We start from the raw sequence: 26,583 nt of genomic DNA, 5'->3' as shown, positions 1-26,583 counted from the left end.
TAAGAGTTGGAATGACCTCCCTGGGAATACCCTTACGAGCTAAGATCTGGTGCTCAACCTCCATGCCGTCAAACGCAGCCGCGGTAAGTCCGGAAATACGCATGGACCCTGTAACAACAGATCCTCCCTTAGAGGAAGTGGCCAAGGATCTTCCACCAGTAAGTCCTGAAGATCCGGATACCAGGCCCTTCTTGGCCAGTCTGGAACGACGAGAATCTCCTGAACCTTTGCTCGACGAATGATCCCCAGCACCTTTGGAATGAGAGGCAGAGGAGGGAACACATACACCGACTGGAAAACCCACGGCGACACCAGGGCGTCCACCGCCGTGGCTTGTGGGTCCCTTGCTCTGGAACAATACCTCGGGAGCTTCTTGTTGAGCCGAGACGCCATCATGTCTATTAACGGAATTCCCCAGCGTCTTGTCACCTCTGCAAAAACCTCTTGGTGCAGAGCCCACTCTCCCGGATGGAGGTCGTGTCTGCTGAGAAAATCCGCTTCCCAGTTGTCCACCCCCGGTAGGAAAACTGCTGACAGTGCGCTGACGTGTTATTCCGCCCAGCGAAGTATCTTTGTGGCTTCCGCCATTGCCGCTCTGCTCCTTGTTCCGCCTTGCCGGTTTATATGGGCCACCGCTGTGATGTTGTCTGACTGTACCAGGACCGGTCAACCCTGAAGAAGACTTCCTGCTTGGAGCAGGCCGTTGTAAATGGCTCTTAACTCTAGAACATTTATGTGGAGACAAGCTTCCTGGATCGACCATTTTCCCTGGAAATTTCTTCCTTGGGTGACTGCACCCCAGCCCCGGAGACTTGCATCTGTTGTCAGAAGTACCCACTCCTGGATACCGAATCGGCGTCCTCCCAGGAGGTGATGAGCTTGTAGCCACCACAGGAGAGAAATTCTGGCTCTGGAAGATAAACTTATTTTCCGGTGAATGTGTAGATGAGACCCGGACCATTTGCTCAGCAAGTCCCACTGAAACACGCGGGCATGAAATCTGCCGTATGGAACGGCTTTGTACGCCGCAACCATCTTCCCCAGAACCCGAGTACAATGATGTATCGACACACTCGACGGCTTCAGAAGTTCTCTGACCATCGTCTGCAATTCCAGAGCCTTTTCTTCTGGAAGAAATACCCTCTGTAACTCCGTGTCCAGAACCATGCCCAGAAACGTAAGCCGAGTGGTCGGAGTCAACTGGGATTTCGGCAAATTGAGAATCCATCCGTGTTGTCGCAGAACCGATAGAGACAACTCCACACTTCTCAGCAATCGTTCCTTGGACCTCGCCTTTATCAGGAGATCGTCCAAGTACGGGATAATTGAAACCCCCTGTTTGCGAAGAAGAACCATCATTTCCGCCATTACCTTGGTGAAAATCCTCGGAGCCGTGGAAAGCCCAAACGGCAACGTCTGAAATTGGTAATGAGCATCCTGTATCGCAAACCTGAGGAAAGCCTGATGCGGAGGATATATCGGGACATGTAAGTAGGCATCCTTTATGTCGACTGACGCCATAAAATCCCCCCCTTCTAGGCTGGAGATAACAGTTCGAAGGGATTCCATCTTGAACTTGAAAACTTTCAAGTATGGATTGAGGGATTTTAGATTTAGAATTGGTCTGACCGAACTGTCCGGTTTCGGCACAACAAAGAGGCTCGAGTAAAACCCCTCCCCCCGCTGCGACGAGGGAACGGGAATAATGACCCTCTGTAGACACAGTTTTTGAATTGCTGCTAACACCACCTCCCTGTCCGGCAGAACTACTGGTAACGCCGAAATGAAGAACCGGTGAGGGGGCAACTCCTGAAACTCCAGTTTGTATCCCCGAGACACGATCTCTAGTACCCAAGGATCCAGGCCTGATTGAATCCAGACCTGACTGAAATTTTGTAGACGGCCCCCCACCGGTTCGGACTCCCCCAGGGAAGCCCCAGCGTCATGCGGTGGACTTGGTAGCAGCAGGGGAGAACTTTTGGTCCTGGGCGCCCGAACCTGCAGAAGGTTTCCTTCCCCTTCCTCTACCTTTTGAAGCGAGGAAGGACGAACCTTTACCACGCCTGAATTTATTGTGACGAAAGGACTGCATTTGCTGATGTGGTGCCTTCTTCTGTTGTGTGGGAACATAAGGAAGAAAAGAGGACTTACCCGCAGTCGAGACCAGGTCAGCCAAGCCGTCCCCAAACAAGACAGTACCTTTGAAGGGTAGCGCTTCCATAGCCCTCTTGGAGTTGGCATCAGCGTTCCATTGATGGATTCACAGGGCCCTTCTGGCTGATATCGACATGGCACTGGTTCTTGAACCCAAGAGACAGACGTCCCTCGCCGCATCTTTTATGTAATCTGCAGCGTCCTTAATATAACCAAGAGTTAGAAGGACATTATCTTTATCAAGAGTATCCATATCATTAGCTAATTTCTCAGCCCATTTAGCAACAGCACTACTCACCCATAACGACGCCACAGCGGGTCTGAGTAATGCACCCGAATTAGCGAAAATGGACTTCAGAGACGTCTCCAGCTTGCTATCCGCCGGATCCTTGAGAGCTGCCATGTCGGGAGACGGAAGTGCCACTTTCTTAGACAAACGAGATAAAGCTTTGTCAACAGTTGGAGATGCCTCCCATTTTTCCCTGTCATCAGAGGGGAAAGGATACGCCATGTAAATTCTCTTGGGAATCTGCCATTTCTTATCCGGCGACTCCCAAGCCTTTTCACAAAGAGTATTCATTTCATGAGAGGGGGGAAATTTCACCTCAGGTTTCTTTTCCTTGAACAAGCAAATCCTTGTTTCCTGAACCGCAGGTTCATCAGAAATGTGTAAGACATCTTTTATAGCCACAATCATGTACTGAATACTCTTAACCAAACGTGGATGTAACGCTGCCTCAGTGAAATCGACGTCGGAATCAGAGTCCGTGTCGGTATCAGTATCTACCACCTGATTAAATGGCCGCTTTTGCGACCCAGATGGGGTTTGAACCTGAGACAAAGCCTCTTCCATGGACTTTTTCCACACCTGAGTCTGCGCCTCAGACTTATCTAACCTCTTTGATAAGGAAGTTACATTTGCGTTTAATGTACTGAGCAATGCTAGCAAATCAGGTGTCGGCTGCGTCGACAGTCCCAATTCTAGCCCCGCATTCACTCCCCCAATAACCTCCTCCGGTGAATAAGCTTCCGCCTCAGACATGCCGACACGCAGTACCGACACACCACAACACACAGAAGGTCCCTGCTAGGTGACAGGCCTACCAAAAAAGCCCAGATAGAGGACACAGAGGGAGTATGCCAGCTCACACCCCAGCGCCCATATATCGCAAAAAACAATATATGTACCCAGCGCTGCCTACACCACTATTAAGCACCAACACTGCGGCCCCCCTCAGAACAAGCCCCCCGTTATTTGGAAAGCGTGGAGGTCCGACCAGCGTCTATCCCTCAGCCGCGTGCAGCAGGGAAAATAGCGCCCGTGAGCTGCGGGTCGAAGCTCCGCCCCCTTCCCGGCGCGCTTCGGCCCGCCAATTTCAAAATTGTAAAAGATGCCGGCGGGGGTCTGTACACGGTGCCGAGGCACCCACAATCATTCTGCCGCCCTAAAAGAAACTCCAGTAACATGCTGCCCAGGGCGCCCCCCCCCAGCGCATACCGTTGGTGATGTGTGTGGGAGCATGGAGCACAGCTTCACGCTGTGCTGTACCTTCCGTTACTGAAGTCTTCTGCCGTCCTGAAGTCTTCTGATCTTCTCATACTCACCCGACTTCCGACTTCTGGCTTCTGTGAGGGGATTGACGGCGTGGCTCCGGAAACAAGCAGCTAGGCGCACCAAGTGATGGAACCCTCTGGAGCTAATGGTGTCCAGTAGCCGAGAAGCAGAGCCTTGAAACTCACAGAAGTAGGTCCTGCTTCTCTCTCCTCACTCCCACGCTGCAGGGAGCCTGTAGCCAGCAGGGCTCCCTGAAAATAAAAAACCTAACAAAAGTCTTTTCTAGAGAAACTCAGTAGAGCTCCCCTAGTGTGCATCCAGTCACTCCTGGGCACAAAGTCTAACTGAGGTCTGGAGGAGGGGCATAGAGGGAGGAGCCAGTTCACACCCAGTCTTAAGTCTTTTAGTGTGCCCAAGCTCCTGCGGATCCCGTCTATACCCCATGGTCCTTTTGGAGTACCCAGCATCCTCTAGGACGTAAGAGAAAAATAAGAATTTACTCACCGGTAATTCTATTTCTCGTAGTCCGTAGTGGATGCTGGGAACTCCGTAAGGACCATGGGGAATAGCGGGCTCCGAAGGAGGCTGGGCACTCTAGAAAGATCTTAGACTACCTGGTGTGCACTGGCTCCTCCCACTATGACCCTCCTCCAAGCCTCAGTTAGGACACCGTGCCCGGACGAGCGTACACAATAAGGAAGGATTTTGAATCCCGGGTAAGACTCATACCAGCCACACCAATCACACCGTACAACTCGTGATATGAATCCCAGTTAACAGTATGAAACAACCGAGCCTCTCAACAGATGGCTCAACAATAACCCGATTTAGTTAACAATAACTACGTACAAGTATTGCAGATACACCGCACTTGGGACGGGCGCCCAGCATCCACTACGGACTACGAGAAATAGAATTACCGGTGAGTAAATTCTTATTTTCTCTGACGTCCTAGTGGATGCTGGGAACTCCGTAAGGACCATGGGGATTATACCAAAGCTCCCAAACGGGCGGGAGAGTGCGGATGACTCTGCAACACCGAATGAGAGAACTCCAGGTCCTCCTCAGCCAGGGTATCAAATTTATAGAATTTTGCAAACGTGTTTGCCCCTGACCAAGTAGCAGCTCGGCAAAGTTGTAAAGCCGAGACCCCTCGGGCAAGCGCCCAAGATGAGCCCACCTTCCTTGTGGAATGGGCATTGACAGATTTTGGCTGTGGCAGGCCTGCCACAGAATATGCAAGCTGAATTGTACTACAAATCCAACGAGCAATAGTCTGCGTAGAAGCAGGAGCACCCAGCTTGTTGGGTGCATATAGGATAAACAGCGAGTCAGATTTTCTGACTCCAGCCGTCCTGGAAACATATATTTTCAGGGCCCTGACCACGTCTAACAACTTGGAGCCCTCCAAGTCCCTAGTAGCCGCAGGCACCACAATAGGCTGGTTCAGGTGAAACGCTGACACCACCTTAGGGAGAAACTGGGGACGAGTCCTCAATTCTGCCCTATCCATATGGAAAATCAGATAAGGGCTTTTACAGGACAAAGCCGCCAATGACCACCATCCACGTGAGGTATTTCAGATCCACGGTTTTTAGTGGTTCAAACCAAAGTGATTTTAAGAAACTCAACACCACGTTGAGATCCCAAGGTGCCACAGGGGGCACAAACGGGGGCTGAATATGCAGCACTCCCTTTACAAAAGTCTGAACTTCAGGTACTGAAGCTAGTTCTTTTTGAAAGAAAATCGACAGAGCCGAGATCTGTACCTTAATGGAGCCCAGTTTTAGGCCCATATTCACTCCTGCTTGCAGGAAATGCAGAAATCGACCTAGTTGAAATTCCGCTGTTGGGGCCTTTTTGGCCTCACACCATGCAACATACTTCCGCCATATGCGGTGATAATGATTTGCTGTAACCTCTTTCCTTGCATTAATAAGCGTAGGAATGACTTCCTCCGGACTGCCCTTTTCCTTCAGGATCCGGCGTTCAACCGCCATGCCGTCAAACGCAGCCGCGGTAAGTTTTGGAACAGACAGGGCCCCTGCTGCCGCAGGTCCTGTCTGAGCGGCAGAGGCCATGGGTCCTCTGATATAATTTTTTGAAGTTCTGGGTACCAAGCTCTTCTTGGCCAATCCGGAACCACGAGTATCGTTCTTACTCCTCGCCTTCTTATTATTATTCTCAATACCTTTGGTATGAGGGGCAGAGGAGGGAACACATAAAACGACTGGTACACCCACGGTGTTACCAGAGCATCCACAACTATCGCCTGAGGGTCCCTTGACCTGGCGCAATATCTTTTATAGCTTTTTGTTGAGGCGGGACGCCATCATGTCCACCTGTGGCCTTTCCCAAAGGTGTACAATCCTTTGGAAGACTTCTGGATGAAGTCCCCACTCTCCCGGGTGGAGGTCGTGTCTGCTGAGAAGATCAGCTTCCCAGTTGTCCACTCCGGGAATGAACACTGTTGACAGTGCTAACACATGATTTTCCGCCCATCGGAGAATCCTTGTGGCTTTTTGCCATCGCCATCCTGCTTCTTGTGTCGCCCTGTTGGTTTACATGGGCGACCGCCGTGATGTTGTCTGATTGGATCAGTACCGGCTGGTTTTGAAGCAGAGGTCTTGCCTGTGTAGAGAAGTCACCTGACTTGACCAAAGTCCTTGGAATTTTCTTCCCTGTGTTACTGCCCCCAGCCTCAAAGGCTGGCCTCCATGGTCACTAGGACCTAGTCCAGTATGTCGAACCTGCGGCCCTCCTTTAGATGGGCACTCTGCAGCCACCATTTTAGAGATACCCTGGTCCTTGGAGACAGGGTTATCAGCCGATGCATTTGAAGATGCGATCCGGACCAATTGTCCAACAGGTCCCACTGAAAAATTCTTGCATGGAACCTGCCGAATGGGATTGCTTCGTAGGAAGCCACCCTTATTCCCAGGATTCGCGTGCAATGATGCACCGATACCTGTTTTGGCTTCAGGAGGTCTCTGACTAGAGATGACAGCTCCTTGGCTTTCTCCTCCCGGAGAAACACTTATTTCTGGTCTGTGTCCAGAACCATCCCCAGGAACAGTAGACGTGTCATAGGAACCAGCTGTGACTTTGGACTGTTTAGAATCCAACTCTGCTGTTGTAGCACTTTCCAAAATAGTGCTACCCCGACTAGCAACTGCTCCTTGGACCTCGCCCTTATAAGGAGATTGTCCAAGTACGGGATAATTAAAAACTCCCTTTTCGAAGGAGTATCATCATTTCGGCCATTACCCCGGTAAACACCCTCGGTGCCTTGTACAGTCCTGTCTGGACTTGGTAATGGTAATCCTGTACCACAAATCTGAGGTACTTCTGGCGAGGATGGTAAATGGGGACATGCAGGTAAGCATCCTTGATGTCCTGGGATACCATGTAATCCCCCTCGTCCAGGCTTGCAATAACCGCCCCGAGCGATTCCATCTTGAACTTGAATTTTTTTATGTATGTGTTCAAGGATTTTAATATAAATGGGTCACACCGAACCATGCGGTTTCGGAACCCCAACCCGTGTAAAATAGTAACCCCGTCCTTGTTGAAGTAGGGGCACTTGAGTATTACCTGTTGGGAATACTGCTTATTAATTGCCTTTAGTACAGCCTCCCTGCCTGAGGGAGTTGTCGGCAAGCCATAATCTAGGAAACGGCTGGGGGGAGATATCTCGAATTCCAGCTTGTACCCCTGACATACTTCTTGAAAGAAACAGGGATCCACCTGTGAGCAGGCCCACTTATCTCTGAAATTTTTTAGACGGCCCCCCACCGTACCTGGCTACACCTGTGGAGCCCCCGCGTCATGCTGTGGGCTCAGAGGAAGCGAGAGAAGAATTTTGAATCTGGGAGCAGGCTGACTGGTGCAGCTTTTTCCCTCTTCCCTTGTCTCTGTACAGAAGGGAAACGCCTTTGACCCGCTTGCTTTTCTGAAGCCGAAAGGACTGTACCTGATACAGTGCTTTCTTAGTCTGTGAGGAAACCTGAGGTAAAAATATTTCTTCCCAGCTGTGGATACGAGGTCCCAGAGACCATCCCCAAATAATTCCTCACCCTTATAAAGCAGAATCCTTTTAAAGTCAGCATCACCTGTCCCGTGACAGGTCTCTAATACCCTCCTGACAGAATGGACATTACATTCATTTTGGATGCCAGCCGGCAAAATATCCCTCTGTGCATCCCTCATATATAAGACGACGTCTTTAATATGTTCTCATGTTTGACAGGGTCACCGACCACGCTGCAGCAGCACGATCTGCAGGTCTCCGTCTAGTACCTGAGAGTGTAAATACAGACCTCCTGTCTTTTATCAACAGGTACCTTCAAAGTGGCCGTTCCTAAAACGGCAGTGCCACCTTCTTTGACAACCGTGTGAGCGCCTTATCCACCCTAGGGGATATCTCCCAGCGTAACTTATCCTCCTGGCGGGAAAGGGTACGCCATCAGTAACTTTTTAGAAATTACCAGTTTCTAAACGGGGGAACCCACGCTTTTCACACACTTCATTTATTCATCTGATGGGGGAACAAAACACTGCCTGTTTTTTCTCCCCAAACCTAAAAACCCATTTATAGAGGTGCTTGGGTTAATGTCAGAAATGTGTAACACATTTTTTATTGTTGGGATCAAGTCACGGATGTTCCTAGTGGATTGTGTATATGTCTCAACCTTGTCGACACTGGAGTCAGACTCCGTGTCGACATCTGTGTCTGCCATCTGAGAGAGCGGGCGTTTTTGAGCCCCTGATGGCCTTTGAGACGCCTGGGCAGGCGCGGGCTGAGAAGCCGGCTGTCCCACAGCTGTTACGTCATCCATCCTTTTATGTAAGGAGTTGACACTGTCGGTTAATACCTTTTACCTATCCATCCACTCTGGTGTCGGCCCCACAGGGGGCTACATCACATATATCGGCCTCTGCTCCGTCACCATATAAGCCTCCTCATTCAACATGTCGACACAGCCGTACCAACACACCGCAGACACACAGGGAATGCTCTAAACGAGGACAGGACCCACAAAAGCCCTTTGGGGGGACAGAGTGAGAGTATGCCAGCACACACCAGAGCGCTATATAATGCAGGGACTAACTGAGTTATGTCCCCTATAGCTGCTTTTTTTATATAATGTATACTGCGCCTAAATTAAATGCCCCCCCTCTCTTTTTTAACCCTTTTCTGTGTTGTAAACTGCAGGGGAGAGCTAGGAAGCTTCCCTCCAACGGAGCTGTGAGGGAAAATTGCGCCAGTGTGCTTGAGGGAGATAGCTCCGCCCCTTTTCCGCGGCCTATTCTCCCGCTTTTTTATGGAATCTGGCAGGGGTATTTACCTCATATATAGCCCCTGGGGCGATATATTGAGGTATTTTTGCCAGCCAAGGTGTTTTTATTGCTGCCTCAGGGCGCCCCCCCCCCCCAGCGCCCTGCACCCTCAGTGACCGGAGTGTGAAGTGTGTGAGAGGAGCAATGGCGCACAGCTGCAGTGCTGTGCGCTACCTTGGTGAAGACTGAGTCTTCATGCCGCCGATTTTCCGGACCATCTTCTTGCTTCTGGCTCTGTAAGGGGGACGGCGGCGCGGCTCTGGGACCGAACACCAAGGACTGGGCCTGCGGTCGATCCCTCTGGAGCTAATGGTGTCCAGTAGCCTAAGAAGCCCAATCCGGCTGCAAGCAGGAGAGTTCGCTTCTTCTCCCCTTAGTCCCTCGCTGCAGTGAGCCTGTTGCCAGCAGGTCTCACTGAAAATAAAAAAACCTAAGTCTATTTCTTTCTAAGAGCTCAGGAGAGCCCCTAGTGTGCATCCAACCTCGGCCGGGCACGAAATCTAACTGAGGCTTGGAGGAGGGTCATAGTGGGAGGAGCCAGTGCACACCAGGTAGTCTGCTTCTGCCATTGCCATCCTGCTTCTTGTGCCGCCCTGTCGATTCACATGGGCGAATGCCGTGATGTTGTCTGACTGGATCAGCACCGGCTGGTGTAGGAGCAGGGATTTTGCTTGACTTAGGGCATTGTAAATGGCCCTTAGTTCCAGAATATTTATGTGAAGGGAAGTCTCCTGACTTGACCATAGTCCTTGGAAGTTTCTTCCCTTTGTGACTGCCCCCCAGCCTCGTAGGCTGGCATCCGTGGTCACCAGGACCCAGTCCTGTATGCCAAATCTGCGGCCCTCCAAAAGATGAGCACTCTGCAGCCACCACAGAAGAGACACCCTGGTTCTTGGGGACAGGGTTATCAAGCGATGCATCTGAAGATGCGATCCGGACCACATGTCCAACAGGTCCCACTGAAAAATCCTGGCATGGAACCTGCCGAATGGAATTGCTTCGTAAGAAGCTACCATCTTTCCCAGGACCCGCGTGCAGTGATGCACCGATACCTGTTTTGGTTTTAGTAGGTCTCTGACTAGAGAAGACAACTCCCTGGCTTTCTCGTCCGGGAGAAACACTTTTTTCTGGACTGTGTCCAGAATCATTCCCAGGAACAGTAGACGTGTCGTCGGGACCAGCTGTGACTTTGGGATATTCAGAATCCAGCCGTGCTGGCGCTGCACTTCCTGAGATAGTGCTACTCCCACTAACAACTGTTCCTTGGATCGTGCCTTTATTAGGAGATCGTCCAAGTATGGGATAATTAACTCCCTTTTTTCGAAGGAGTATCATCATTTCCGCCATAACCTTGGTAAATACCCTCGGTGCCGTGGAGAGTCCAAACGGCAGCGTCTGGAATTGGTAATGGCAATCCTGTACCACAAATCTGAGGTACTCCTGGTGAGGATGGTAAATGGGGACATGCAGGTAAGCATCCTTGATGTCCAGGGATACCATGTAATCCCCCTCCTCCAGGCTTGCAATAACCGCCCTGAGCGATTCCATCTTGAACTTGAATCTTTTTATGTATGTGTTCAAGGATTTCAAATTTAAAATGGGTCTCACCGAACCGTCCGGTTTCGGCACCACAAATAGTGTGGAATAGTAACCCCGGCCTTGTTGAAGTAGGGGTACCTTGATTATCACCTGCTGGGTGAATCGCTGCTAGCACCGCCTCCCTGTCTGAGGGAGCAATCGGCAAGGCAGATTTTAGGAACCGGTGGGGTGGAGCCGCCTCGAATTCTAGCTTGTACCCCTGAGATACTATTTGAAGGATCCAGGGATCCACCTGTGAGCGAGCCCACTGATCGCTGAAATTCATGAGGCGGGCCCCCACCGTACCTGGCTCCGCCTGTGGAGCCCCACCGTCATGCGGCGGACTTGGAAGAGGAAGCGGGGGAGGACTTTTGCTCCTGGGAACCTGCTGTTTGTTGCAGCCTTTTTCCCCTACCTCTGCCTCTAGAGAGAAAAGACCCTCCTTTTCCCCGCTTGTTTTTCTGGGTCCGAAAGGACTGAACCTGATGAAATGGCGCCTTCTTAGGCTGTGAGGGGACATGGGGTAAAAATGCTGACTTCCCAGACGTTGCTGTGGAAACTAGGTCGGAGAGACCATCCCCAAATAATTCCTCCCCCTTATAAGGCAAAACTTCCATGTGCCTTTTGGAATCTGCATCTCCAGTCCACTGGCGAGTCCATAAGCATCTCCTAGCAGAGATGGACAATGCACTTATTTTAGATGCCAGCCGGCAGACTTCCCTCTGTGCATCTCTCATATATAAGACTGAGTCTTTGATATGGTCAATTGTTAGCAGAATCGTGTCTCTGTCTAGTGTGTCAATATTTTCTGACAGTTTATCCGACCACGCAGCGGCAGCACTGCACATCCATGCTGACGCAATAGCTGGTCTAAGTATAATGCCTGAGTGTGTATATACAGACTTCAGGATCGCCTCCTGCTTTCTATCAGCAGGTTCCTTAAGGGCGGCCGTATCCTGAGACGGTAGTGCCACCTTTTTAGACAAACGTGTGAGCGCTTTATCCACTCTAGGAGGTGTTTCCCAACGTAACCTATCCTCTGGCGGGAAAGGGAACGCCATTAGTACCTTCTTAGGAATTACCAATTTCTTATCAGGGGAAGCCCACGCTTCTTCACACACTTCATTTAATTCATCTGACGGGGGAAAAACTACAGGTAGTTTTTTCTCCCCAAACATAATACCCTTTTTTATGGTACCTGGATGTAAATCAGAGATATTTAACACCTCTTTCATTGCCTCAATCATGCAGTGAATGGCCTTAATGGGCATTAAATTTGACTCCTCGTCGTCGACACTGGTGTCAGTATCCGTGTCGACATCTACTTGTGCCATCTGAGATAGCGGGCGTTTCAGAGCCCCTGATGACTTTTGAGACACCTGGACAGGCACGAGCTGAGAACTCGGCTGTCCCGCAGTCGGCATGTCGTCAAATTTCTTATGTAATGAGTCTATACGTGCACTCATTTCTTTCCATAAGCACATCCACTCAGGTGTCTGCCCCCCAGGGGGTGACATCCCTTCTAAAGGCATCTGCTCCGCCTCCACCTCATTATCCTCATCAAACATGTCGACACAGCCGTACCGACACACTCCACACACACAGGGAATGCTCAATATAGAGGACAGGACCCACAAAAGCCCTTTGGGGGGACAGAGTGAGAGTATGCCAGCACACACCAGAGCGCTATATAAGGCAGGGACTAACTGAGTTATGTCCCTTATAGCTGCTTTTTAATATAAACTATATACTGCGCCAAATTAAATGCCCCCCCTCTCTCTTTTTTACCCTTTTCTGTAGAGTAGTCTGCAGGGGAGAGCCAGGGAGCATCCTTCCAGCGGAACTGTGAGGGAAATATGGCGCCCAGTGTGCTGAGGGAGATAGCTCTGCCCCTTTTCCGCGGCCTATTCTCCCGCTTTTTTATGGAATCTGGCAGGGGTATTTACCTCATATATAGCCCCTGGGGCTATATATTGAGGTATTTTTGCCAGCCAAGGTGTTTTTATTGCTGCCTCAGGGCGCCCCCCCCCAGCGCCCTGCACCCTCAGTGACCGGAGTGTGAAGTGTGAGAGGAGCAATGGCGCACAGCTGCAGTGCTGTGCGCTACCTTGGTGAAGACTGATGTCTTCATGCCGCCGATTTTCCGGACCATCTTCTTGCTTCTGGCTCTGTAAGGGGGACGGCGGCGCGGCTCCGGGACCGAACATCAAGGCTGGGCCTGCGGTCGATCCCTCTGGAGCTAATGGTGTCCAGTAGCCTAAGAAGCCCAATCCGGCTGCAAGCAGGCGAGTTCGCTTCTTCTCCCCTTAGTCCCTCACTGCAGTGAGCCTGTTGCCAGCAGGTCTCACTGAAAATAATAAACCTAAGACTATCTTTCTTCTAAGAGCTCAGGAGAGCCCCTAGTGTGCATCCAACCTCGGCCGGGCACAAAATCTAACTGAGGCTTGGAGGAGGGTCATAGTGGGAGGAGCCAGTGCACACCAGGTAGTCCTAAATCTTTCTAGAGTGCCCAGCCTCCTTCGGAGCCCGCTATTCCCATGGTCCTTTCGGAGTTCCCAGCATCCACTAGGACGTTAGAGAAATATACATATATAGCACCAAATTGTTTGTGCCCCCCCCCCCCGTTTTGCTCCCCAGTACTTGTAAGGAGAGTAGAGGTCCAGGCCAGCGTCTCTGCAGCGGCTGTGAAGAGATAAAATGGCGCTGGTGAGCTGTGCGGCTAAGCCCCGCCCCTTCCTGGCGCGCTGTAGTCCCGCTTAAATTTGAAATTCTTTATACTGGCGGGGGTATGGTGCCCGGGCACCGAATATGCCTCTTTGCCAGTAAAAAAGACCCTCAGTAAAAAGACCCTCGGTAACTTGCTGCCCAGGGCACTCCCCCCCCCAGCGCCCTGCACCCTGTGAGTGCCGTTGGTGTGTGTGAGCATGGTGCGCAGCGCGACCGCTGCGCTGTACCTCCGTTACTGAAGTCTTCTGCCGTCACTGAAGTCTTCTGTTCTTCTAATACTCACCCGGCTTCTTACTTCTGGCTTCTGTGAGGGAGGTGACGGCGCGGGTCCGGGAACAAGCAGATAGGCGCACCAAGTGATCGAACCCTCTGGAGCTAATGGTGTCCAGTAGCCTAAGAAGCAGAGCCTTTAACTCAGAAGAAGTAGGTCTGACTTCTCTCTCCTCAGTCCCACGAAGCAGGGAGCCTGCAGCCAGCAGGTCTCCCTGAAAATAAAAAAGCCTAACAAAGTCTTTCCAGAGAAACTCAGTAGAGCTCCCCTAGTGTGTGTCCAGTCACTCCTGGGCACAGAATCTAACTGAGGTCTGGAGGAGGGGCATAGAGGGAGGAGCCAGTTCACACCCAGTCAAAGTCTTTTAGTGTGCCCATGTCTCCTGCGGATCCCGACTATACTCCATGGTACTTTTGGAGTCCCCAGCATCCTCTAGGACGTAAGAGAAACAATAATTCTGCTCTCAGAAAAAAGAAGAAATCTCTCCAACAATTGGACCGATGTTAAGCACAGCATCAGCGGATGGAGTGTAAGTAAAGATGCGAGCCCACATTCCCAAATGATGGGCTGGTTATCCCCTAGATTGGTGAGATTTCCATTTTAGATACATTTTTCATAATCCATAAATTAGTACGCAATAGCGGCCATCAGCAGGCATGATTACACTTAAAGTGGAGGACTTAAAAGATGGGAAGATTATTAACCCTGCGTGTACCTGGTTTCTTTGCAGCAGAGTTAATACCAGTTTTTTTCAGTGTATTCTTCTTCAGACAGTTAATCGCAGTATCTTGAACCATGGCATTTGCTCCTTAAACATATAAAGAAAAGTCAATCCTGAACTCTAAATTTTATTTTAAGAGGAAAGAAAAAATATATATAATAAGCATCTTACCTTGCAAATCATCCTTTCTAAGTTTCTTGGGTTTCAGCATTGGGGAGGATTCTTCATGTATCTGTACCACTGTTTCCACCGTATCCATCTTGCTATCTGTTTCTAACACCGTTATCTCTTTAAGACCTGTAGATTTCAAAGGATGAACAAATTAACGGCAAATATTTACAATATACAGTATTGCAGGTTTAGGAGATCCAACTCAATGGGGTGAATCCAGCTAGGTGCCAGTTAGGTCCTGTGAGATGGTTTCACAGCGAGCTTGCACTGCAAACTGCATCTGCAATTCATTCCAAACTTGCATTGCTTTTGTTGAGGAAAATAAGATTTTAAACCTACCGGTAAATCTATTTATCCTAGTCCGTAGAGGATGCTGGGGACTCCGTTAGGACCATGGGGTATAGACGGGCTCCGCAGGAGATAGGGCACCTAAAAAGAACTTTGACTATGGGTGTGCACTGGCTCCTCCCTCTATGCCCCTCCTCCAGACCTCAGTTAGAGAACTGTGCCCAGAGGAGATGGACAATACAAGGCAGGATTTAGAAATCCAAGGGCAAGATTCATACCAGCCCACACCAATCATACCATGTAACCTGGATCATACATAACCAGTTAACCGTATGAACAACAGTAGTAACGGTCCAAGACTGATTTCAACTGTAACATAACCCTTATGTAAGCAACAACTATATACAAGTCTTGCAGAGTTTCCGCACTGGGACGGCCGCCCAGCATCCTCTACGGACTAGGAAAAATAGATTTACCGGTAGGTTTAAAATCTTATTTTCTCTTACGTCCTAGAGGATGCTGGGGACTCCGTAAGGACCATGGGGTTTACACCAAAGCATCCAATCGGGCTGGAGAGTGCGTATGACTCTGCAGCACCGACTGAGCAAACGCAAGGTCCTCATCAGCCAGGGTATCAAACTTGTAGAATTTAGCAAAAGTGTTTGACCCCGACCAAGTCGCCGCTCGGCAAAGTTGTAATGCCGAGACGCCTCGGGCAGCCGCCCAAAAAGAGCCCACCTTCCTAGTGGAATGGGCCTTAACCGAATTTGGTACCGGCAATCCAGCCGTAGAGTGAGCCTGCTGAATCGTATTACAGATCCAGCGAGCAATAGTCTGCTTCGAAGCAGGTGCGCCAATCTTATTGGCCGCATACAGGACAAACAGAGCCTCTGTTTTCCTAATTCTAGCCGTCCTGGCTACATAAATATTTAAGGCCCTGACTACGTCCAGGGATCTGGAATCCTCCAGGTCACTTGTAGCCACAGGCACTACAATTGGGTTGATTCACATGGAATGAAGAAACCATCTTAGGCAAAAATTGCGGACGTGTCCTCAATTCAGCTCGATCCACATGAAAAATCAAGTAGGGGCTTTTGTGTGACAAAGCCGCCAATTCTGATACTCGCCTTGCTGATGCCAAGGCCAACAACATGACCACCTTCCAAGTAAGAAATTTCAACTCAACCTTGTTAAGGGGTTCAAACCAGTGTGATTTTAGGAACTGCAACACCACGTTGAGGTCCCACGGTGCCACTGGAGGCACAAAAGGAGGCTGGATGTGTAGCACTCCCTTTACAAATGTCTAGACTTCTGGAAGAGAAGCCAATTCCTTCTGAAAGAAAATCGAGAGGGCCGAAATCTGAAACTTAACAGAGCCTAATTTCAGGCCCATATCCACTCCTGTCTGTAGGAAGTGGAGAAAACGACCCAGATGAAAATTTTCCGTAGGTGCATTCTTGGTCTCACACCAAGACACATACTTTCGCCAGATACGGTGATAATGCTCAACCGTCACCTCCTTCCTAGCCTTTATTAAAGTAGGGATGACCTCTTCCAGAATCCCCTTTTTCGCTAGGATTCGGCGTTCAACCGCCATGCCGTCAAACGTAACCGCGGTAAGTCCTGAAATACACAGGGCCCCTGTTGCAACAGGTCTTCCCTCAGAGGAAGAGGCCAGGGATCTCCTGTGAGCATCTCTTGTAGATCTGAGTACCAGGCCCTTCGAGGCCAGTCTGGGACAACGAGTATCGTCTGTACTCTTCTTTGCCTTATGATCCTCAACACCTTTGTGATGAGAGGAAGAGGAGGAAACACGTAGACCGATTTGAACACCCACGGTGTTATCAGAGCGTCTACTGCCACTGCCTGAGGGTCCCGAGACCTGGCACAATACCTCCGAAGCTTTTTGTTGAGGCGTGACGCCATCATGTCTATTTGAGGAGTTCCCCAAAGACGTGTTATGTCTGCAAAGACTTCTTGATGAAGTCCCCACTCTCCTGGATGGAGATCGTGTCTGCTGAGGAAGTCTGCTTCCCAGTTGTCCACTCCCGGAATGAAGACCGCCGACAGAGCGCTTACATGATTTTCCGCCCAGCGAAGAATCCTGGTGGCTTCCGCCATCGCGACTCTGCTTCTTGTCCCGCCTTGGCGGTTCACATGAGCCACTGCTGTGACATTGTCTGATTGAATCAGAACCGGTAGGTTTCGAAGAAGACTCTCCGTTTGTCGAAGGCCGTTGTAAATGGCCGAGTTCCAACACATTGATGTGTAGACAGGACTCCTGGTCTGAGCATAGTCCCTGAAAATTTCTTCCTTGGGTGACTGCTCCCCATCCTCGGAGGCTCGCGTCCGTGGTTACCAGGATCCAGTCCTGAATTCCGAACCGGCGACCCTCCAGCAGGTGAGCACTTTGCAACCGCCACAGGAGAGACACTCTGGCCCCTGGGGACAGAGTTATTTTCCGATGTAAGTGCAGATGGGACCCGGACCACTTGTCCAGAAGGTCCCATTGAAAAGTCCTTGCATGGAACCTTCCGAAGGGAATGGCCTTGTAGGCCGCCACCATTTTCCCCAGAACTCGAGTGCATTGGTGAACTGACACCCTTTTCGTTTTTAGCAGGTCTCTGACCATGTTCTGGATGTCCTGGGCTTTCTCTATTGGGAGGAAGACCTTCATTTGTTCCGTATCCAGTATCATACCTAGGAACGGTAGTCGAGTTGTCGGAATCAACTGTGACTTCGGTAGATTTAAAATCCAACCGTGTTGCTGGAGCACTCTCAGAGAGAGCGCCACACTGCTCAGCAATTTCTCCCTTGATCTCGCTTTAATCAGGAGATCGTCCAAGTATGGGATAATTGTGACTCCATGCTTGCGCAGGACCACCATCATTTCCGCCATTATCTTGGTGAAAATCCTCGGGGCCGTGGAAAGTCCAAACGGCAACGTCTGAAATTGGTAATGACAATCCTGTACAGCGAATCTCAGGTATTCCTGATGGGGGGCCTATATGGGGACATGCAGGTACGCATCCTTTATGTCCAGAGACACCATAAACTCCCCCTCCTCCATGTTGGCTATTATCGCTCTGAGTGATTCCATTTTGAATTTGAATCTTTTTATGTACAGGTTTCGGGATTTCAGATTCAAAATAGGTCTGACCGAACCGTCCGGTTTTGGGACCACAAACAGGGTTGAGTAGTAACCTTTTCCCTGCTGGTGCAGGGGAACCTTGATTATCACTTGCTGTATAGACAGCGTTTAAATTGCAGCTAACACTACATCCCTTTACGATGTAGAAGCTGGTAGGGCCGATTTCAAAAATTGGTGCGGGGGCACCTCCTCGAATTCCAGTTTGTACCCCTGGGAAACTATTTCCAACACCCAGGGATTCAGGTCTGATCTGACCCAGGTCTGACTGAAAAGTCGAAGACGTGCCCCCACCGGTGCGGGCTCCCTCAGGGGAGCCCCAGCGTCATGCTGTGGGTTTTGGAGCAGCCGGGGAGGACTTTTGGTCCTGGGCACCTGCCGAAGCAGGCTCTCTTTTGCCTCTGATCTTACCTCTGGCGAGGAAAGAGGATCCCCGACCTCTTCTGGACTTGTACTCACCCGGCTTCTATCTTCGGTATCTGTGAGAAGGACGGCGGCGCGGCTCCGGGACGAACTCCAGGTGAGACCTGTGTTCCGACACCCTCTGGAGCTAATGGTGTCCAGTAGCCTAGAAACAGAGCCCAACCGTAAAGCCAGCCCTGCTTCTCTCTCCTCAGTCCCACGATGCAGGGAGCCTCTTGCCAACAGGACTCCCTGAAAATAAAAAACCTAACAAAATTCTTTTAAAACAGAAAACTCTGGAGAGCTCTCTGCAGTGTACCCTTTCTCCTCTGGGCACAGAATCTAACTGGGGTCTGGAGGAGGGGCATAGAGGGAGGAGCCAGTGCACACCCATAGTCAAAGTTCTTTTTAGGTGCCCTATCTCCTGTGGAGCCCGTCTATATCCCATGGTCCTTACGGAGTCCCCAGCATCCTCTAGGACGTAAGAGAAATAAGCGTATTTCTGTGCACACCCACTTGAGCAGGTGAGAAGGTATGGAAAATCTTTATGTTAAGGTAAAAATAACGGGTAAAGGCCCTCATTCCGAGTTGATCGCTCGCTAGCTGCTTTTAGCAGCAGTGCAAACGCTAAGCCGCCGCCCTCTGGGAGTGTATCTTATCTTAGCAGAAGTGCGAACGAAAGGATCGCAGAACTGCTCCGAAATATTTTCGAGCAGTTTCTGAGTAGCTCCAGACCTACTCCTAGCTTGCGATCACTTCAGACTGTTTAGTTCCTATTTTGACGTCACAAACACGCCCTGCGTTCGGCCAGCCACGCCTATGTTTCCCCAGCCACTCCTGCGTTTTTCTCCGACACGCCTGCGTTTTTACACACACTCCCCGAAAACGGTCAGTTACCACCCAGAAACACCCACTTCCTGTCAATCACTCTGCGGCCAGCAGTGCGACTGAAAAGCGTCGCTAGACCTTGTGTGAAACTGCATCGGACTTTTGTGAAAGTACGTTGCTGCACGTGCGCCCCTTACGCATGCGCAGAGGTGCCGCTGTTTTACCTAATCGCTGCGCTGCCAACGAAAGCAGCTAGAGATCAACTCGGAATGACCACCAAAGTGCAAAACCTTTGGTTCACCCCTCCTACTGAATAATCATGCACTTGCATAATTTGGCCAATAAACACATACCAATTTTCAGGTGAATTCTTTTAAAAAGCTGCGTTGTATTGATGGGAGAGAGGGTTCTGAATTTGCAGATGGGAGGTGAAAGTGTTTTTTCAAACTTGTATTGCAACACTGAGAAATCATTTTACAGACATTTTTATGCTGGAAAGACTTTAATTGGCTAAGGACACACCTGCTGACTATCATGTTTCTACCATTAATAAAAAGTGCAAAAATCAGCCATTTAACACCTTTTAAGAATTGTGACCGCGAACAGCCTTCTATAAGGCCCTGCTATGTGAGCTGCAACTTTTTGGAGGCCTCGGGTGGTTTCACCACTTTTTCATCAACTTCTAATGCATTTCTTTTAGGTTGCTTTTTGTAGAAGAGTCGATCAACTTTGACACAAATCCTGCAAATTGTCATTTCTAGTTGAATCTCGCATTTCAAGGCTGCGCGTATGCACGTGATGCATGCGAGTTTCATAATACAAACTCGCTTTTGCAAACTCACTCCTGATTGAATTGACCCCGATGTGTGATGCTGTACATCTAAGCGCAGGCTATGACAGCGTTCTGCTGTATGGGCCATTTCTTTTCTATACAGAGTTCAGCAGGTATAAAAACTGCATCTTAAGCTTGGAAAAGGGCTCTCTTGACACTTGCAAATTAGTTTTGAACACAAAAGAGAAAGAACCCCTGGTGCGCTACAATACTAATAGCAGCCTTACAGACCAAATAAGAACCTTTCACCGTGATTCTAAAATGGTACAATAGATATAGAAAGCTTGGAACTCCACGTGGCGCTACTTAAATACCATCAGGAAAAAACTTACACAGTGTAATCACATAAAGTTTCAGCTTTTCACAACTGTCTCAGTTTGGGAACATAGCCAATGTAATCTCATGGAATTTCAGCTGTCTTGATTTAAGAACAAAAGCTAAAAAACATAAAATGTACAGAACATAGTGCAATACTGTTTAACAAATCGATGAGTGTTTAGGTTGTATCGGTCCCACTCACATAAGGATGTAATTTATATCGCATGTAGATAGTCACAGGATATGAATGATGGCTTTCACTTTATAACGGAATCTTTCTCCTCAAAACAAATCCGTAAATCACAGTGTCTCACAACAACTTGCTGCCTGTTTCCCAAGGTAGTGAGCCAGGCTCACTACCTTGGGAAACAGGCAGCAAGTTGTTGTGAGACACTGTGATTTACGGACTTGTTTTGAGGAGAAAGATTCCGTTATAAAGTGAAAGCCATCATTCATATCCTGTGACTATCTACATGCGATATAAATTACATCCTTATGTGAGTGGGACCGATACAACCTAAACACTCATCGATTTGTTAAACAGTATTGCACTATGTTCTGTACATTTTATGTTTTTTAGCTTTTGTTCTTAAATCAAGACAGCTGAAATTCCATGAGATTACATTGGCTATGTTCCCAAACTGAGACAGTTGTGAAAAGCTGAAACTTTATGTGATTACACTGTGTAAGTTTTTTCCTGATGGTATTTAAGTAGCGCCACGTGGAGTTCCAAGCTTTCTATATCACTTGCAAATTAGGTGCGGTGGAATTTTGTGACATCATATAGAATAAAATTATTCTGACACTGTATCAAAGTTCATTCGTTTGTTAATTTGAAGACATGGTTTACAAAATTCACTATGTTTTGTCATTTTGCGCTACAGCAGCTGCAGGAAGTGCGCCCTCTGCTCATGCTGACTTCTGTGTACAAAGTGAGATAGTTATCCCACACAGGAAAATGAAATAATGGTGTATTTTTAAACCAGCATGTCAAATGCATTTACTGTCACAATAACCGTATAAAAAACTTCTGTGTACAGCCATGGAGGCACTATTATCACACACAAACAGTCACAGAGCACAGGCTGAACTACACCCAGCCCATGCACAACAAACGCTGCAGGTTTTGCCTGTCATAAATAGACTGCCTGTCACCAATATATTTATAAGTAAAAAAAAACCAATGTATACATGTAATAGCACTGTAGTAAATATAAAGGCTCTTTACAAATAAATACCAGTATGAGAAAAGAATCATGCCTTTTTCTAGCAGCAGACTCAGGGCACTGTACCTAGTTTGAAGGGAAAATAATAAATACATTTTTACTAGCAACAATTCCCTGCTCTCATTGCTTTGTGGAGTGTCATTTCCTTACCTTCAGACATGACATAAAAATATTCTGTGAATTCCTCAGTAAGGCTGTCATCGCTAGCAAAAGCGCCCATGCAGGTGTAGAAATGCAAACATCGCTCCTCGCTTTCAGTCTTTGGCGCTGCTCCTTTGGATGCTTTGTGGGACTCGCAGGAACAAAGGAAGAGGTGGCTTGTTCCTTTTTGCGGGCCTGATTTCTGAGTGAAGTACACATGAAGGTAGCCCAGGCTGTTCTGCTGGCTAGTTTTGCATCGCACTACCAAGACAGACTTAGTTACCCTCTGGACGAGGGGTCCCATGCACTCGCTAGCTAGCAACCAGATATCCTGCTTGATTTCTGTTGGGATCTGCATAGCATTTAATATGGAGCTTTTAAGTGGCAGAGGCTCAGCCTCAATTTGGCAATTCAAGGCCAGTTTTATGTGCTGGCACTGGTTCTCTACTACCCCTCGAGCTGCAGCTTTAAGACATGATGGAGCAAAGCAGCGGCCGGAGCTAATCTGAGTGATAATTGTCCCCTCAGCTGTCTGTATGGTGGTCTCAGAAATACCCAGTACCACCAGACATCTGTGGTCAGGTCCTCTGTCCCTTTGTCTGACTGAGAAGATCTGCATGTCCGATCCTGTGAGCACCTTCACTGCATCCTTGCTTGGCTGTTTATTATTTCGACACCGGAACACGGTACCGCAGCTCTTGTTTTTGCAGCTCAGGCCACGAGTTCCATTGTAAGTACCACAGCGTGGACATTTCCTAACACCTCGTAAGGTGGGTTTTCCCAAGTTGGAGAGGAAGTCAGGGACTTTCGGTTTAGCAGGACTAGGTTCCATGTTTGTTTACACCCTAAAATTACAAATAACAATGAATTAGACTTGCTAACCCTTGAATCCTTCTCTAACATCGTGAGTCTCAAGGCAGCAAGCATCAAAGCAGATACAATTCCTCGCCCATCACTTTTACCCAGTCTGGTCGCAAATAACAGAGGCAAACACTACAACAACATCAAAATGTGTCAGAAGTAAAATCATCAATCACACAACATACGTGATGTGGACATACAAATATATTTTACAGGAGTTCCCACATACATAAAGGTCACACACAATGTAAAGAAATGATCAGTGAATCAGGTCCTATTGGCTCGTTCAACACAGACGCTGTTCCACCGCATTTCACAGACTAGAATGACGCACTATGTGATGGTTCCTGCAAGTTGCTGATCCTTGGTAGTTTGGACCCTGAAATATAAAACAGCAATAATATAAAATGGAAAACCAGGTGTGTTGTGCATTTAGGATTGCCGACTTGCTGGGACTATTCCCACTCGTGGGGGTCCAGGACACCCATAGAGTGAGAATAGAACCTGTGGCGAGCCCTCAAGGGGCTTCGTTGCGCTCTTGGCCCCCTGCAGGTATTCTTATCCCCATGATCCCGGCGTCGGTATGGTGACTGGCAAAATCCCAAGCGCCGGTCACCCATACCCATCTGTCCGCTGTCTTGCAATAACAATCGCTTAGTAAATATAGCCAACTGTGTAGAAAACAAAGCAGTATGTCCCTATCTGAACGTTACAGTATAATCAATTCTGGACACAGATTATGATGCATGTGCCAGGAAATGATCACATATGAGCAACAATCTACTAAAACAATTTACAGTTGTATAGATTATAAAGGGGGTAATATACTTATTAAAATAACCAATGCCGGCATGTATCAGTAGACATACAGAAAAACAAGATCCAATCACAGGTTACTTAACCAGAGCATGTATTCATTCTTGCAGGTGTTGTATATTCAACACTTACATGGTGTCATTATAAAGCAGAATGCTTTATGAAGCATTTTCTTTTGACTACCCCCACACACAATATCCACAATAAATCACCAAATGTGCAAGGTAGTGTATAATCTTCTAGATTATGTTCATATGCTGTTATTAATGTATTTCCTGGATTAGTCATTTCAATGCAGTGTGTTTAATGTGATATTCCTGTGTAAGAACAAACTACTTTTTACAACATCTGTGACTTCTTTTTATAAAACTGCATCCCTTAATTTGGAAACTAACTTCCAAAATGTAACAGCGTTGGTAGATCCTGGTCGTGGAGTTTACGTATTCTCCAGTGTTCTATCTGCAGTCTAAAAGGCAAATAAATATTGTAGTTTCACTCCCTCTCATATACATTCTTCTTCCAGCTGGAGACACAAGCTTTCTCTGAAGCAATTCCTCATTCAGTGATAAAGTAGTACCAAGTTATCTTCGATCCACCCAGATCTACTTCATTGCATACTTTTAATTAGAGATGAGCGGGTTCGGTTTTACTCGGAACTCAAAACGGCATCTTATTGGCTCACGGATGTCACGTGTTTTGGATAGCCAATAAGAAAAATCTGGATAAAACCGAACTGGCATTAATTGTGGCGTTAAATCCGAACCCGTTCATCTCTACTTTTAATCTATCCTTTGGATCTTCTGCATGTTTGCAACTGACTGATAAACTATAATAGGTCCATTTATTCATCTGCTCCCATATCAGTCACTGCATACCACTAAAAAAATAATACCTTTAAGGGATCATAGTGATTTATTATAACCATAAACTACTGCATATTATCAACAAGCGCATGAAACGACTGCAATGCTCAATGTACAAGGCTCAATGGACCGTTAATGTAAAGCACAACAGAATATGCAGGCGCTACATAATGTTAACAGTCTTTCCATTTATTTTTTTATATTTATTACCAGTTTCTTATATAGAGCACATATATTCCACAGTGCTTTCTAGAGAATATTTCAGTCATTCACACTGGGAATACCTACAAACTGCACACAAACTTTGTCAGGAATTGAACTGATGACGTGTGGCAGTAATGCTCTCCCCTTCGCCAGGCCTAGATTAATGGGAGCGACAGGGATAGTCACACCTGGGTCCCCATACACAGATGGTCTGCCCAGACAGTCACAGGGCTACCGTGACGCAGCTTCTCCATGCATAGTGCATACGGTCCGGCACCTGTCTATTCTAAACCCCCCACCCCCCCTTCCCCCTTTGGCAGTGACAGCGCTATGCTACTGACAATGTGAGATAAGACTACATGACTTCTTGTCCCCAAGAAGATAAGAAGTAGGGTGCTGGAGCACAGCTGCCTGACAAGTAGTGTGGCATAGTGCAGTGTGGGGAAGAGGGGGGGGGGGGGGGGGGGGCAATGTAGTGTCTAATTTTAATATTTGGGACATTGTGTTACATAAGGGGACAACTGTGTGGTATGTTCATGACTGGGCGGCACAGTATGGCATGATGTCATTTAGTAGTTGCCCGGATGCCCCCACAAACCTTAATCCACCTAGCACTAAACCACAATCCATGACAATAAATAACCACATACTGTAGGAGTGTAACACAGAGGTCAGTGGGTGAGCATAATGAAGCCACTGGGAGTAAGGGATATACAGTGCCCCCTCCTCTTTGGGTACCATGTTACAATGCCACATTCATTTATAACTGGAGGTGTACTTGCTGCTGCAGCACCCGCACAAAGCCCCCATGTCACAGTAGCACTAGGCGCGCCATGACGTCACTTCCGCCGCCCGGTATGTATGGGGGCGACTGTCGATATGAAGCGGGCGGCGCTCTCCCTCCCGCAGACCGCCACAGAGCTCCTCCTCTCGCTTACCTCCAGCATGCACACCGCTGCCGCGTGTCCCTATCTTTCAAGCCGGGCGCTTGCCTCAGACCCCTCACCGGAGAGGCTTACAAACGGGGCGAGCTCTGTTACCGAGGGCGTGATTGAGCGGTCCGAGTCACGCGGGAAACTACGTCACCGGGGGATGACGGGAAATGTAGTCCTGAGGGTTCGGAGAGCCCAGGCTGCAGTACACCGGCTCCTGATATCTGTGTTATTATTGCTGCAGAGGAAGGGTGGGCTGGCCAAGTGGTGATGTGGAATGGCAAGTCACAGGATGCTGGCACAGTCAGCTGTCCTCTACCTTGCAGGGTTTTTGTCATTATGTTCCATGTTCACAGTTAACATAAGTATGAATAGAATAGCATATTTAAAAATGTGTTGGCATCTCGCATAGACATGTTTTTGAGTTGTGCCCCTCTCTCCCAAACAGCTAATTCATCCTCGATAATCCCACTTTCTCTTACGTCCTAGAGGATGCTGGGGTCCACATTAGTACTACGGGGTATAGACGGGTCCACTAGGAGCCATTGGCACTTTAAGAGTTTGAGAGTGTGGGCTGGCTCCTCCCTCTATGCCCCTCCTACCAGACTAAGTTTAGAAAATGTGCCCGGAGGAGCTGGTCACAGCTAGGGGAGCTCTAAGGAGCTTCTTTAGTAAAGTTTATTTCTCCTTCATCCACTAGGGGCCACTGGAGCGTAGTTACAATGGGGAAATAGTAGGTAGTAATTGGGAGCTGGCACTTTAAAATTCTCACACTATGGCTAGCTCCTCCCCTACTATCTCCCCTCCAAGCCAGTCTTAGTTTAGTGCCCGAGGTAGCTGGTTCACTTGGGTTTAGCTGAAGAATTTTTTCTTTTTTCTTTATTATTTTATTTTTCTTACTTACACAACACAGACTGGCAGCTCTGCCACTGTCAGTCTGCACCGCGGGAGCTGCCGGCGGGGTCCCATCGCAGCTGCGTGCGGCTCGGGATGGGCCCCGGCTGAGGGAGACACTGTGCTCTCCTGCGTTGGCGGACACCGCTGCGTGCGGCGCGTGTCGGGACCACTCCATCCAGCAGAAGATTCCGGCAGCAAGGCAGCAGTGAGTATAAAAAATGGCCGGACACCGCTGCGTGCGGCGCGTGTCGGGGCCGCTCCACGACGACCGGACACCGCTGCGTGCGGCGCGTGTCGGGGCCGATCGGTC

At 48.7% G+C, this 26,583-nt stretch overlaps 1 protein-coding gene across 5 annotated transcripts in view; it reads right to left on the bottom strand.

The window, feature by feature from the left end:
• Nucleotides 1-25,582, bottom strand: part of C6H2orf42 (chromosome 6 C2orf42 homolog) — a 75,294-nt gene extending 49,712 nt beyond the window's left edge. Inside the window, exons 1-4 of one of the 5 annotated variants that reach the window (XM_063932090.1) lie at nucleotides 25,383-25,582; nucleotides 21,710-22,545; nucleotides 14,518-14,643; nucleotides 14,341-14,433 (exon numbers count right to left, since the gene is read on the bottom strand). In XM_063932090.1, coding sequence (XP_063788160.1) covers nucleotides 14,341-14,433; nucleotides 14,518-14,643; nucleotides 21,710-22,532 — 1,042 coding nt within the window. In that variant the 5' untranslated portion in view covers nucleotides 22,533-22,545; nucleotides 25,383-25,582. Of the gene's footprint in view, nucleotides 1-14,340; nucleotides 14,434-14,517; nucleotides 14,644-21,709; nucleotides 22,546-22,790; nucleotides 23,048-23,772; nucleotides 24,034-25,094; nucleotides 25,198-25,222; nucleotides 25,361-25,382 lie in introns of those variants that run through there. The other 4 variants (XM_063932093.1, XM_063932091.1, XM_063932094.1 and 1 more) reach the window with 4 other exon arrangements.
• Between the last annotated feature and the right edge of the window lie 1,001 nt (nucleotides 25,583-26,583).

Source organism: Pseudophryne corroboree, chromosome 6 (assembly GCF_028390025.1).
Source record: "Pseudophryne corroboree isolate aPseCor3 chromosome 6, aPseCor3.hap2, whole genome shotgun sequence".
NCBI lineage: Eukaryota > Metazoa > Chordata > Amphibia > Anura > Myobatrachidae > Pseudophryne > Pseudophryne corroboree.
Note: the sequence above shows the minus strand (reverse complement) of the source record. Positions and strands in the feature narration are given on the sequence as shown.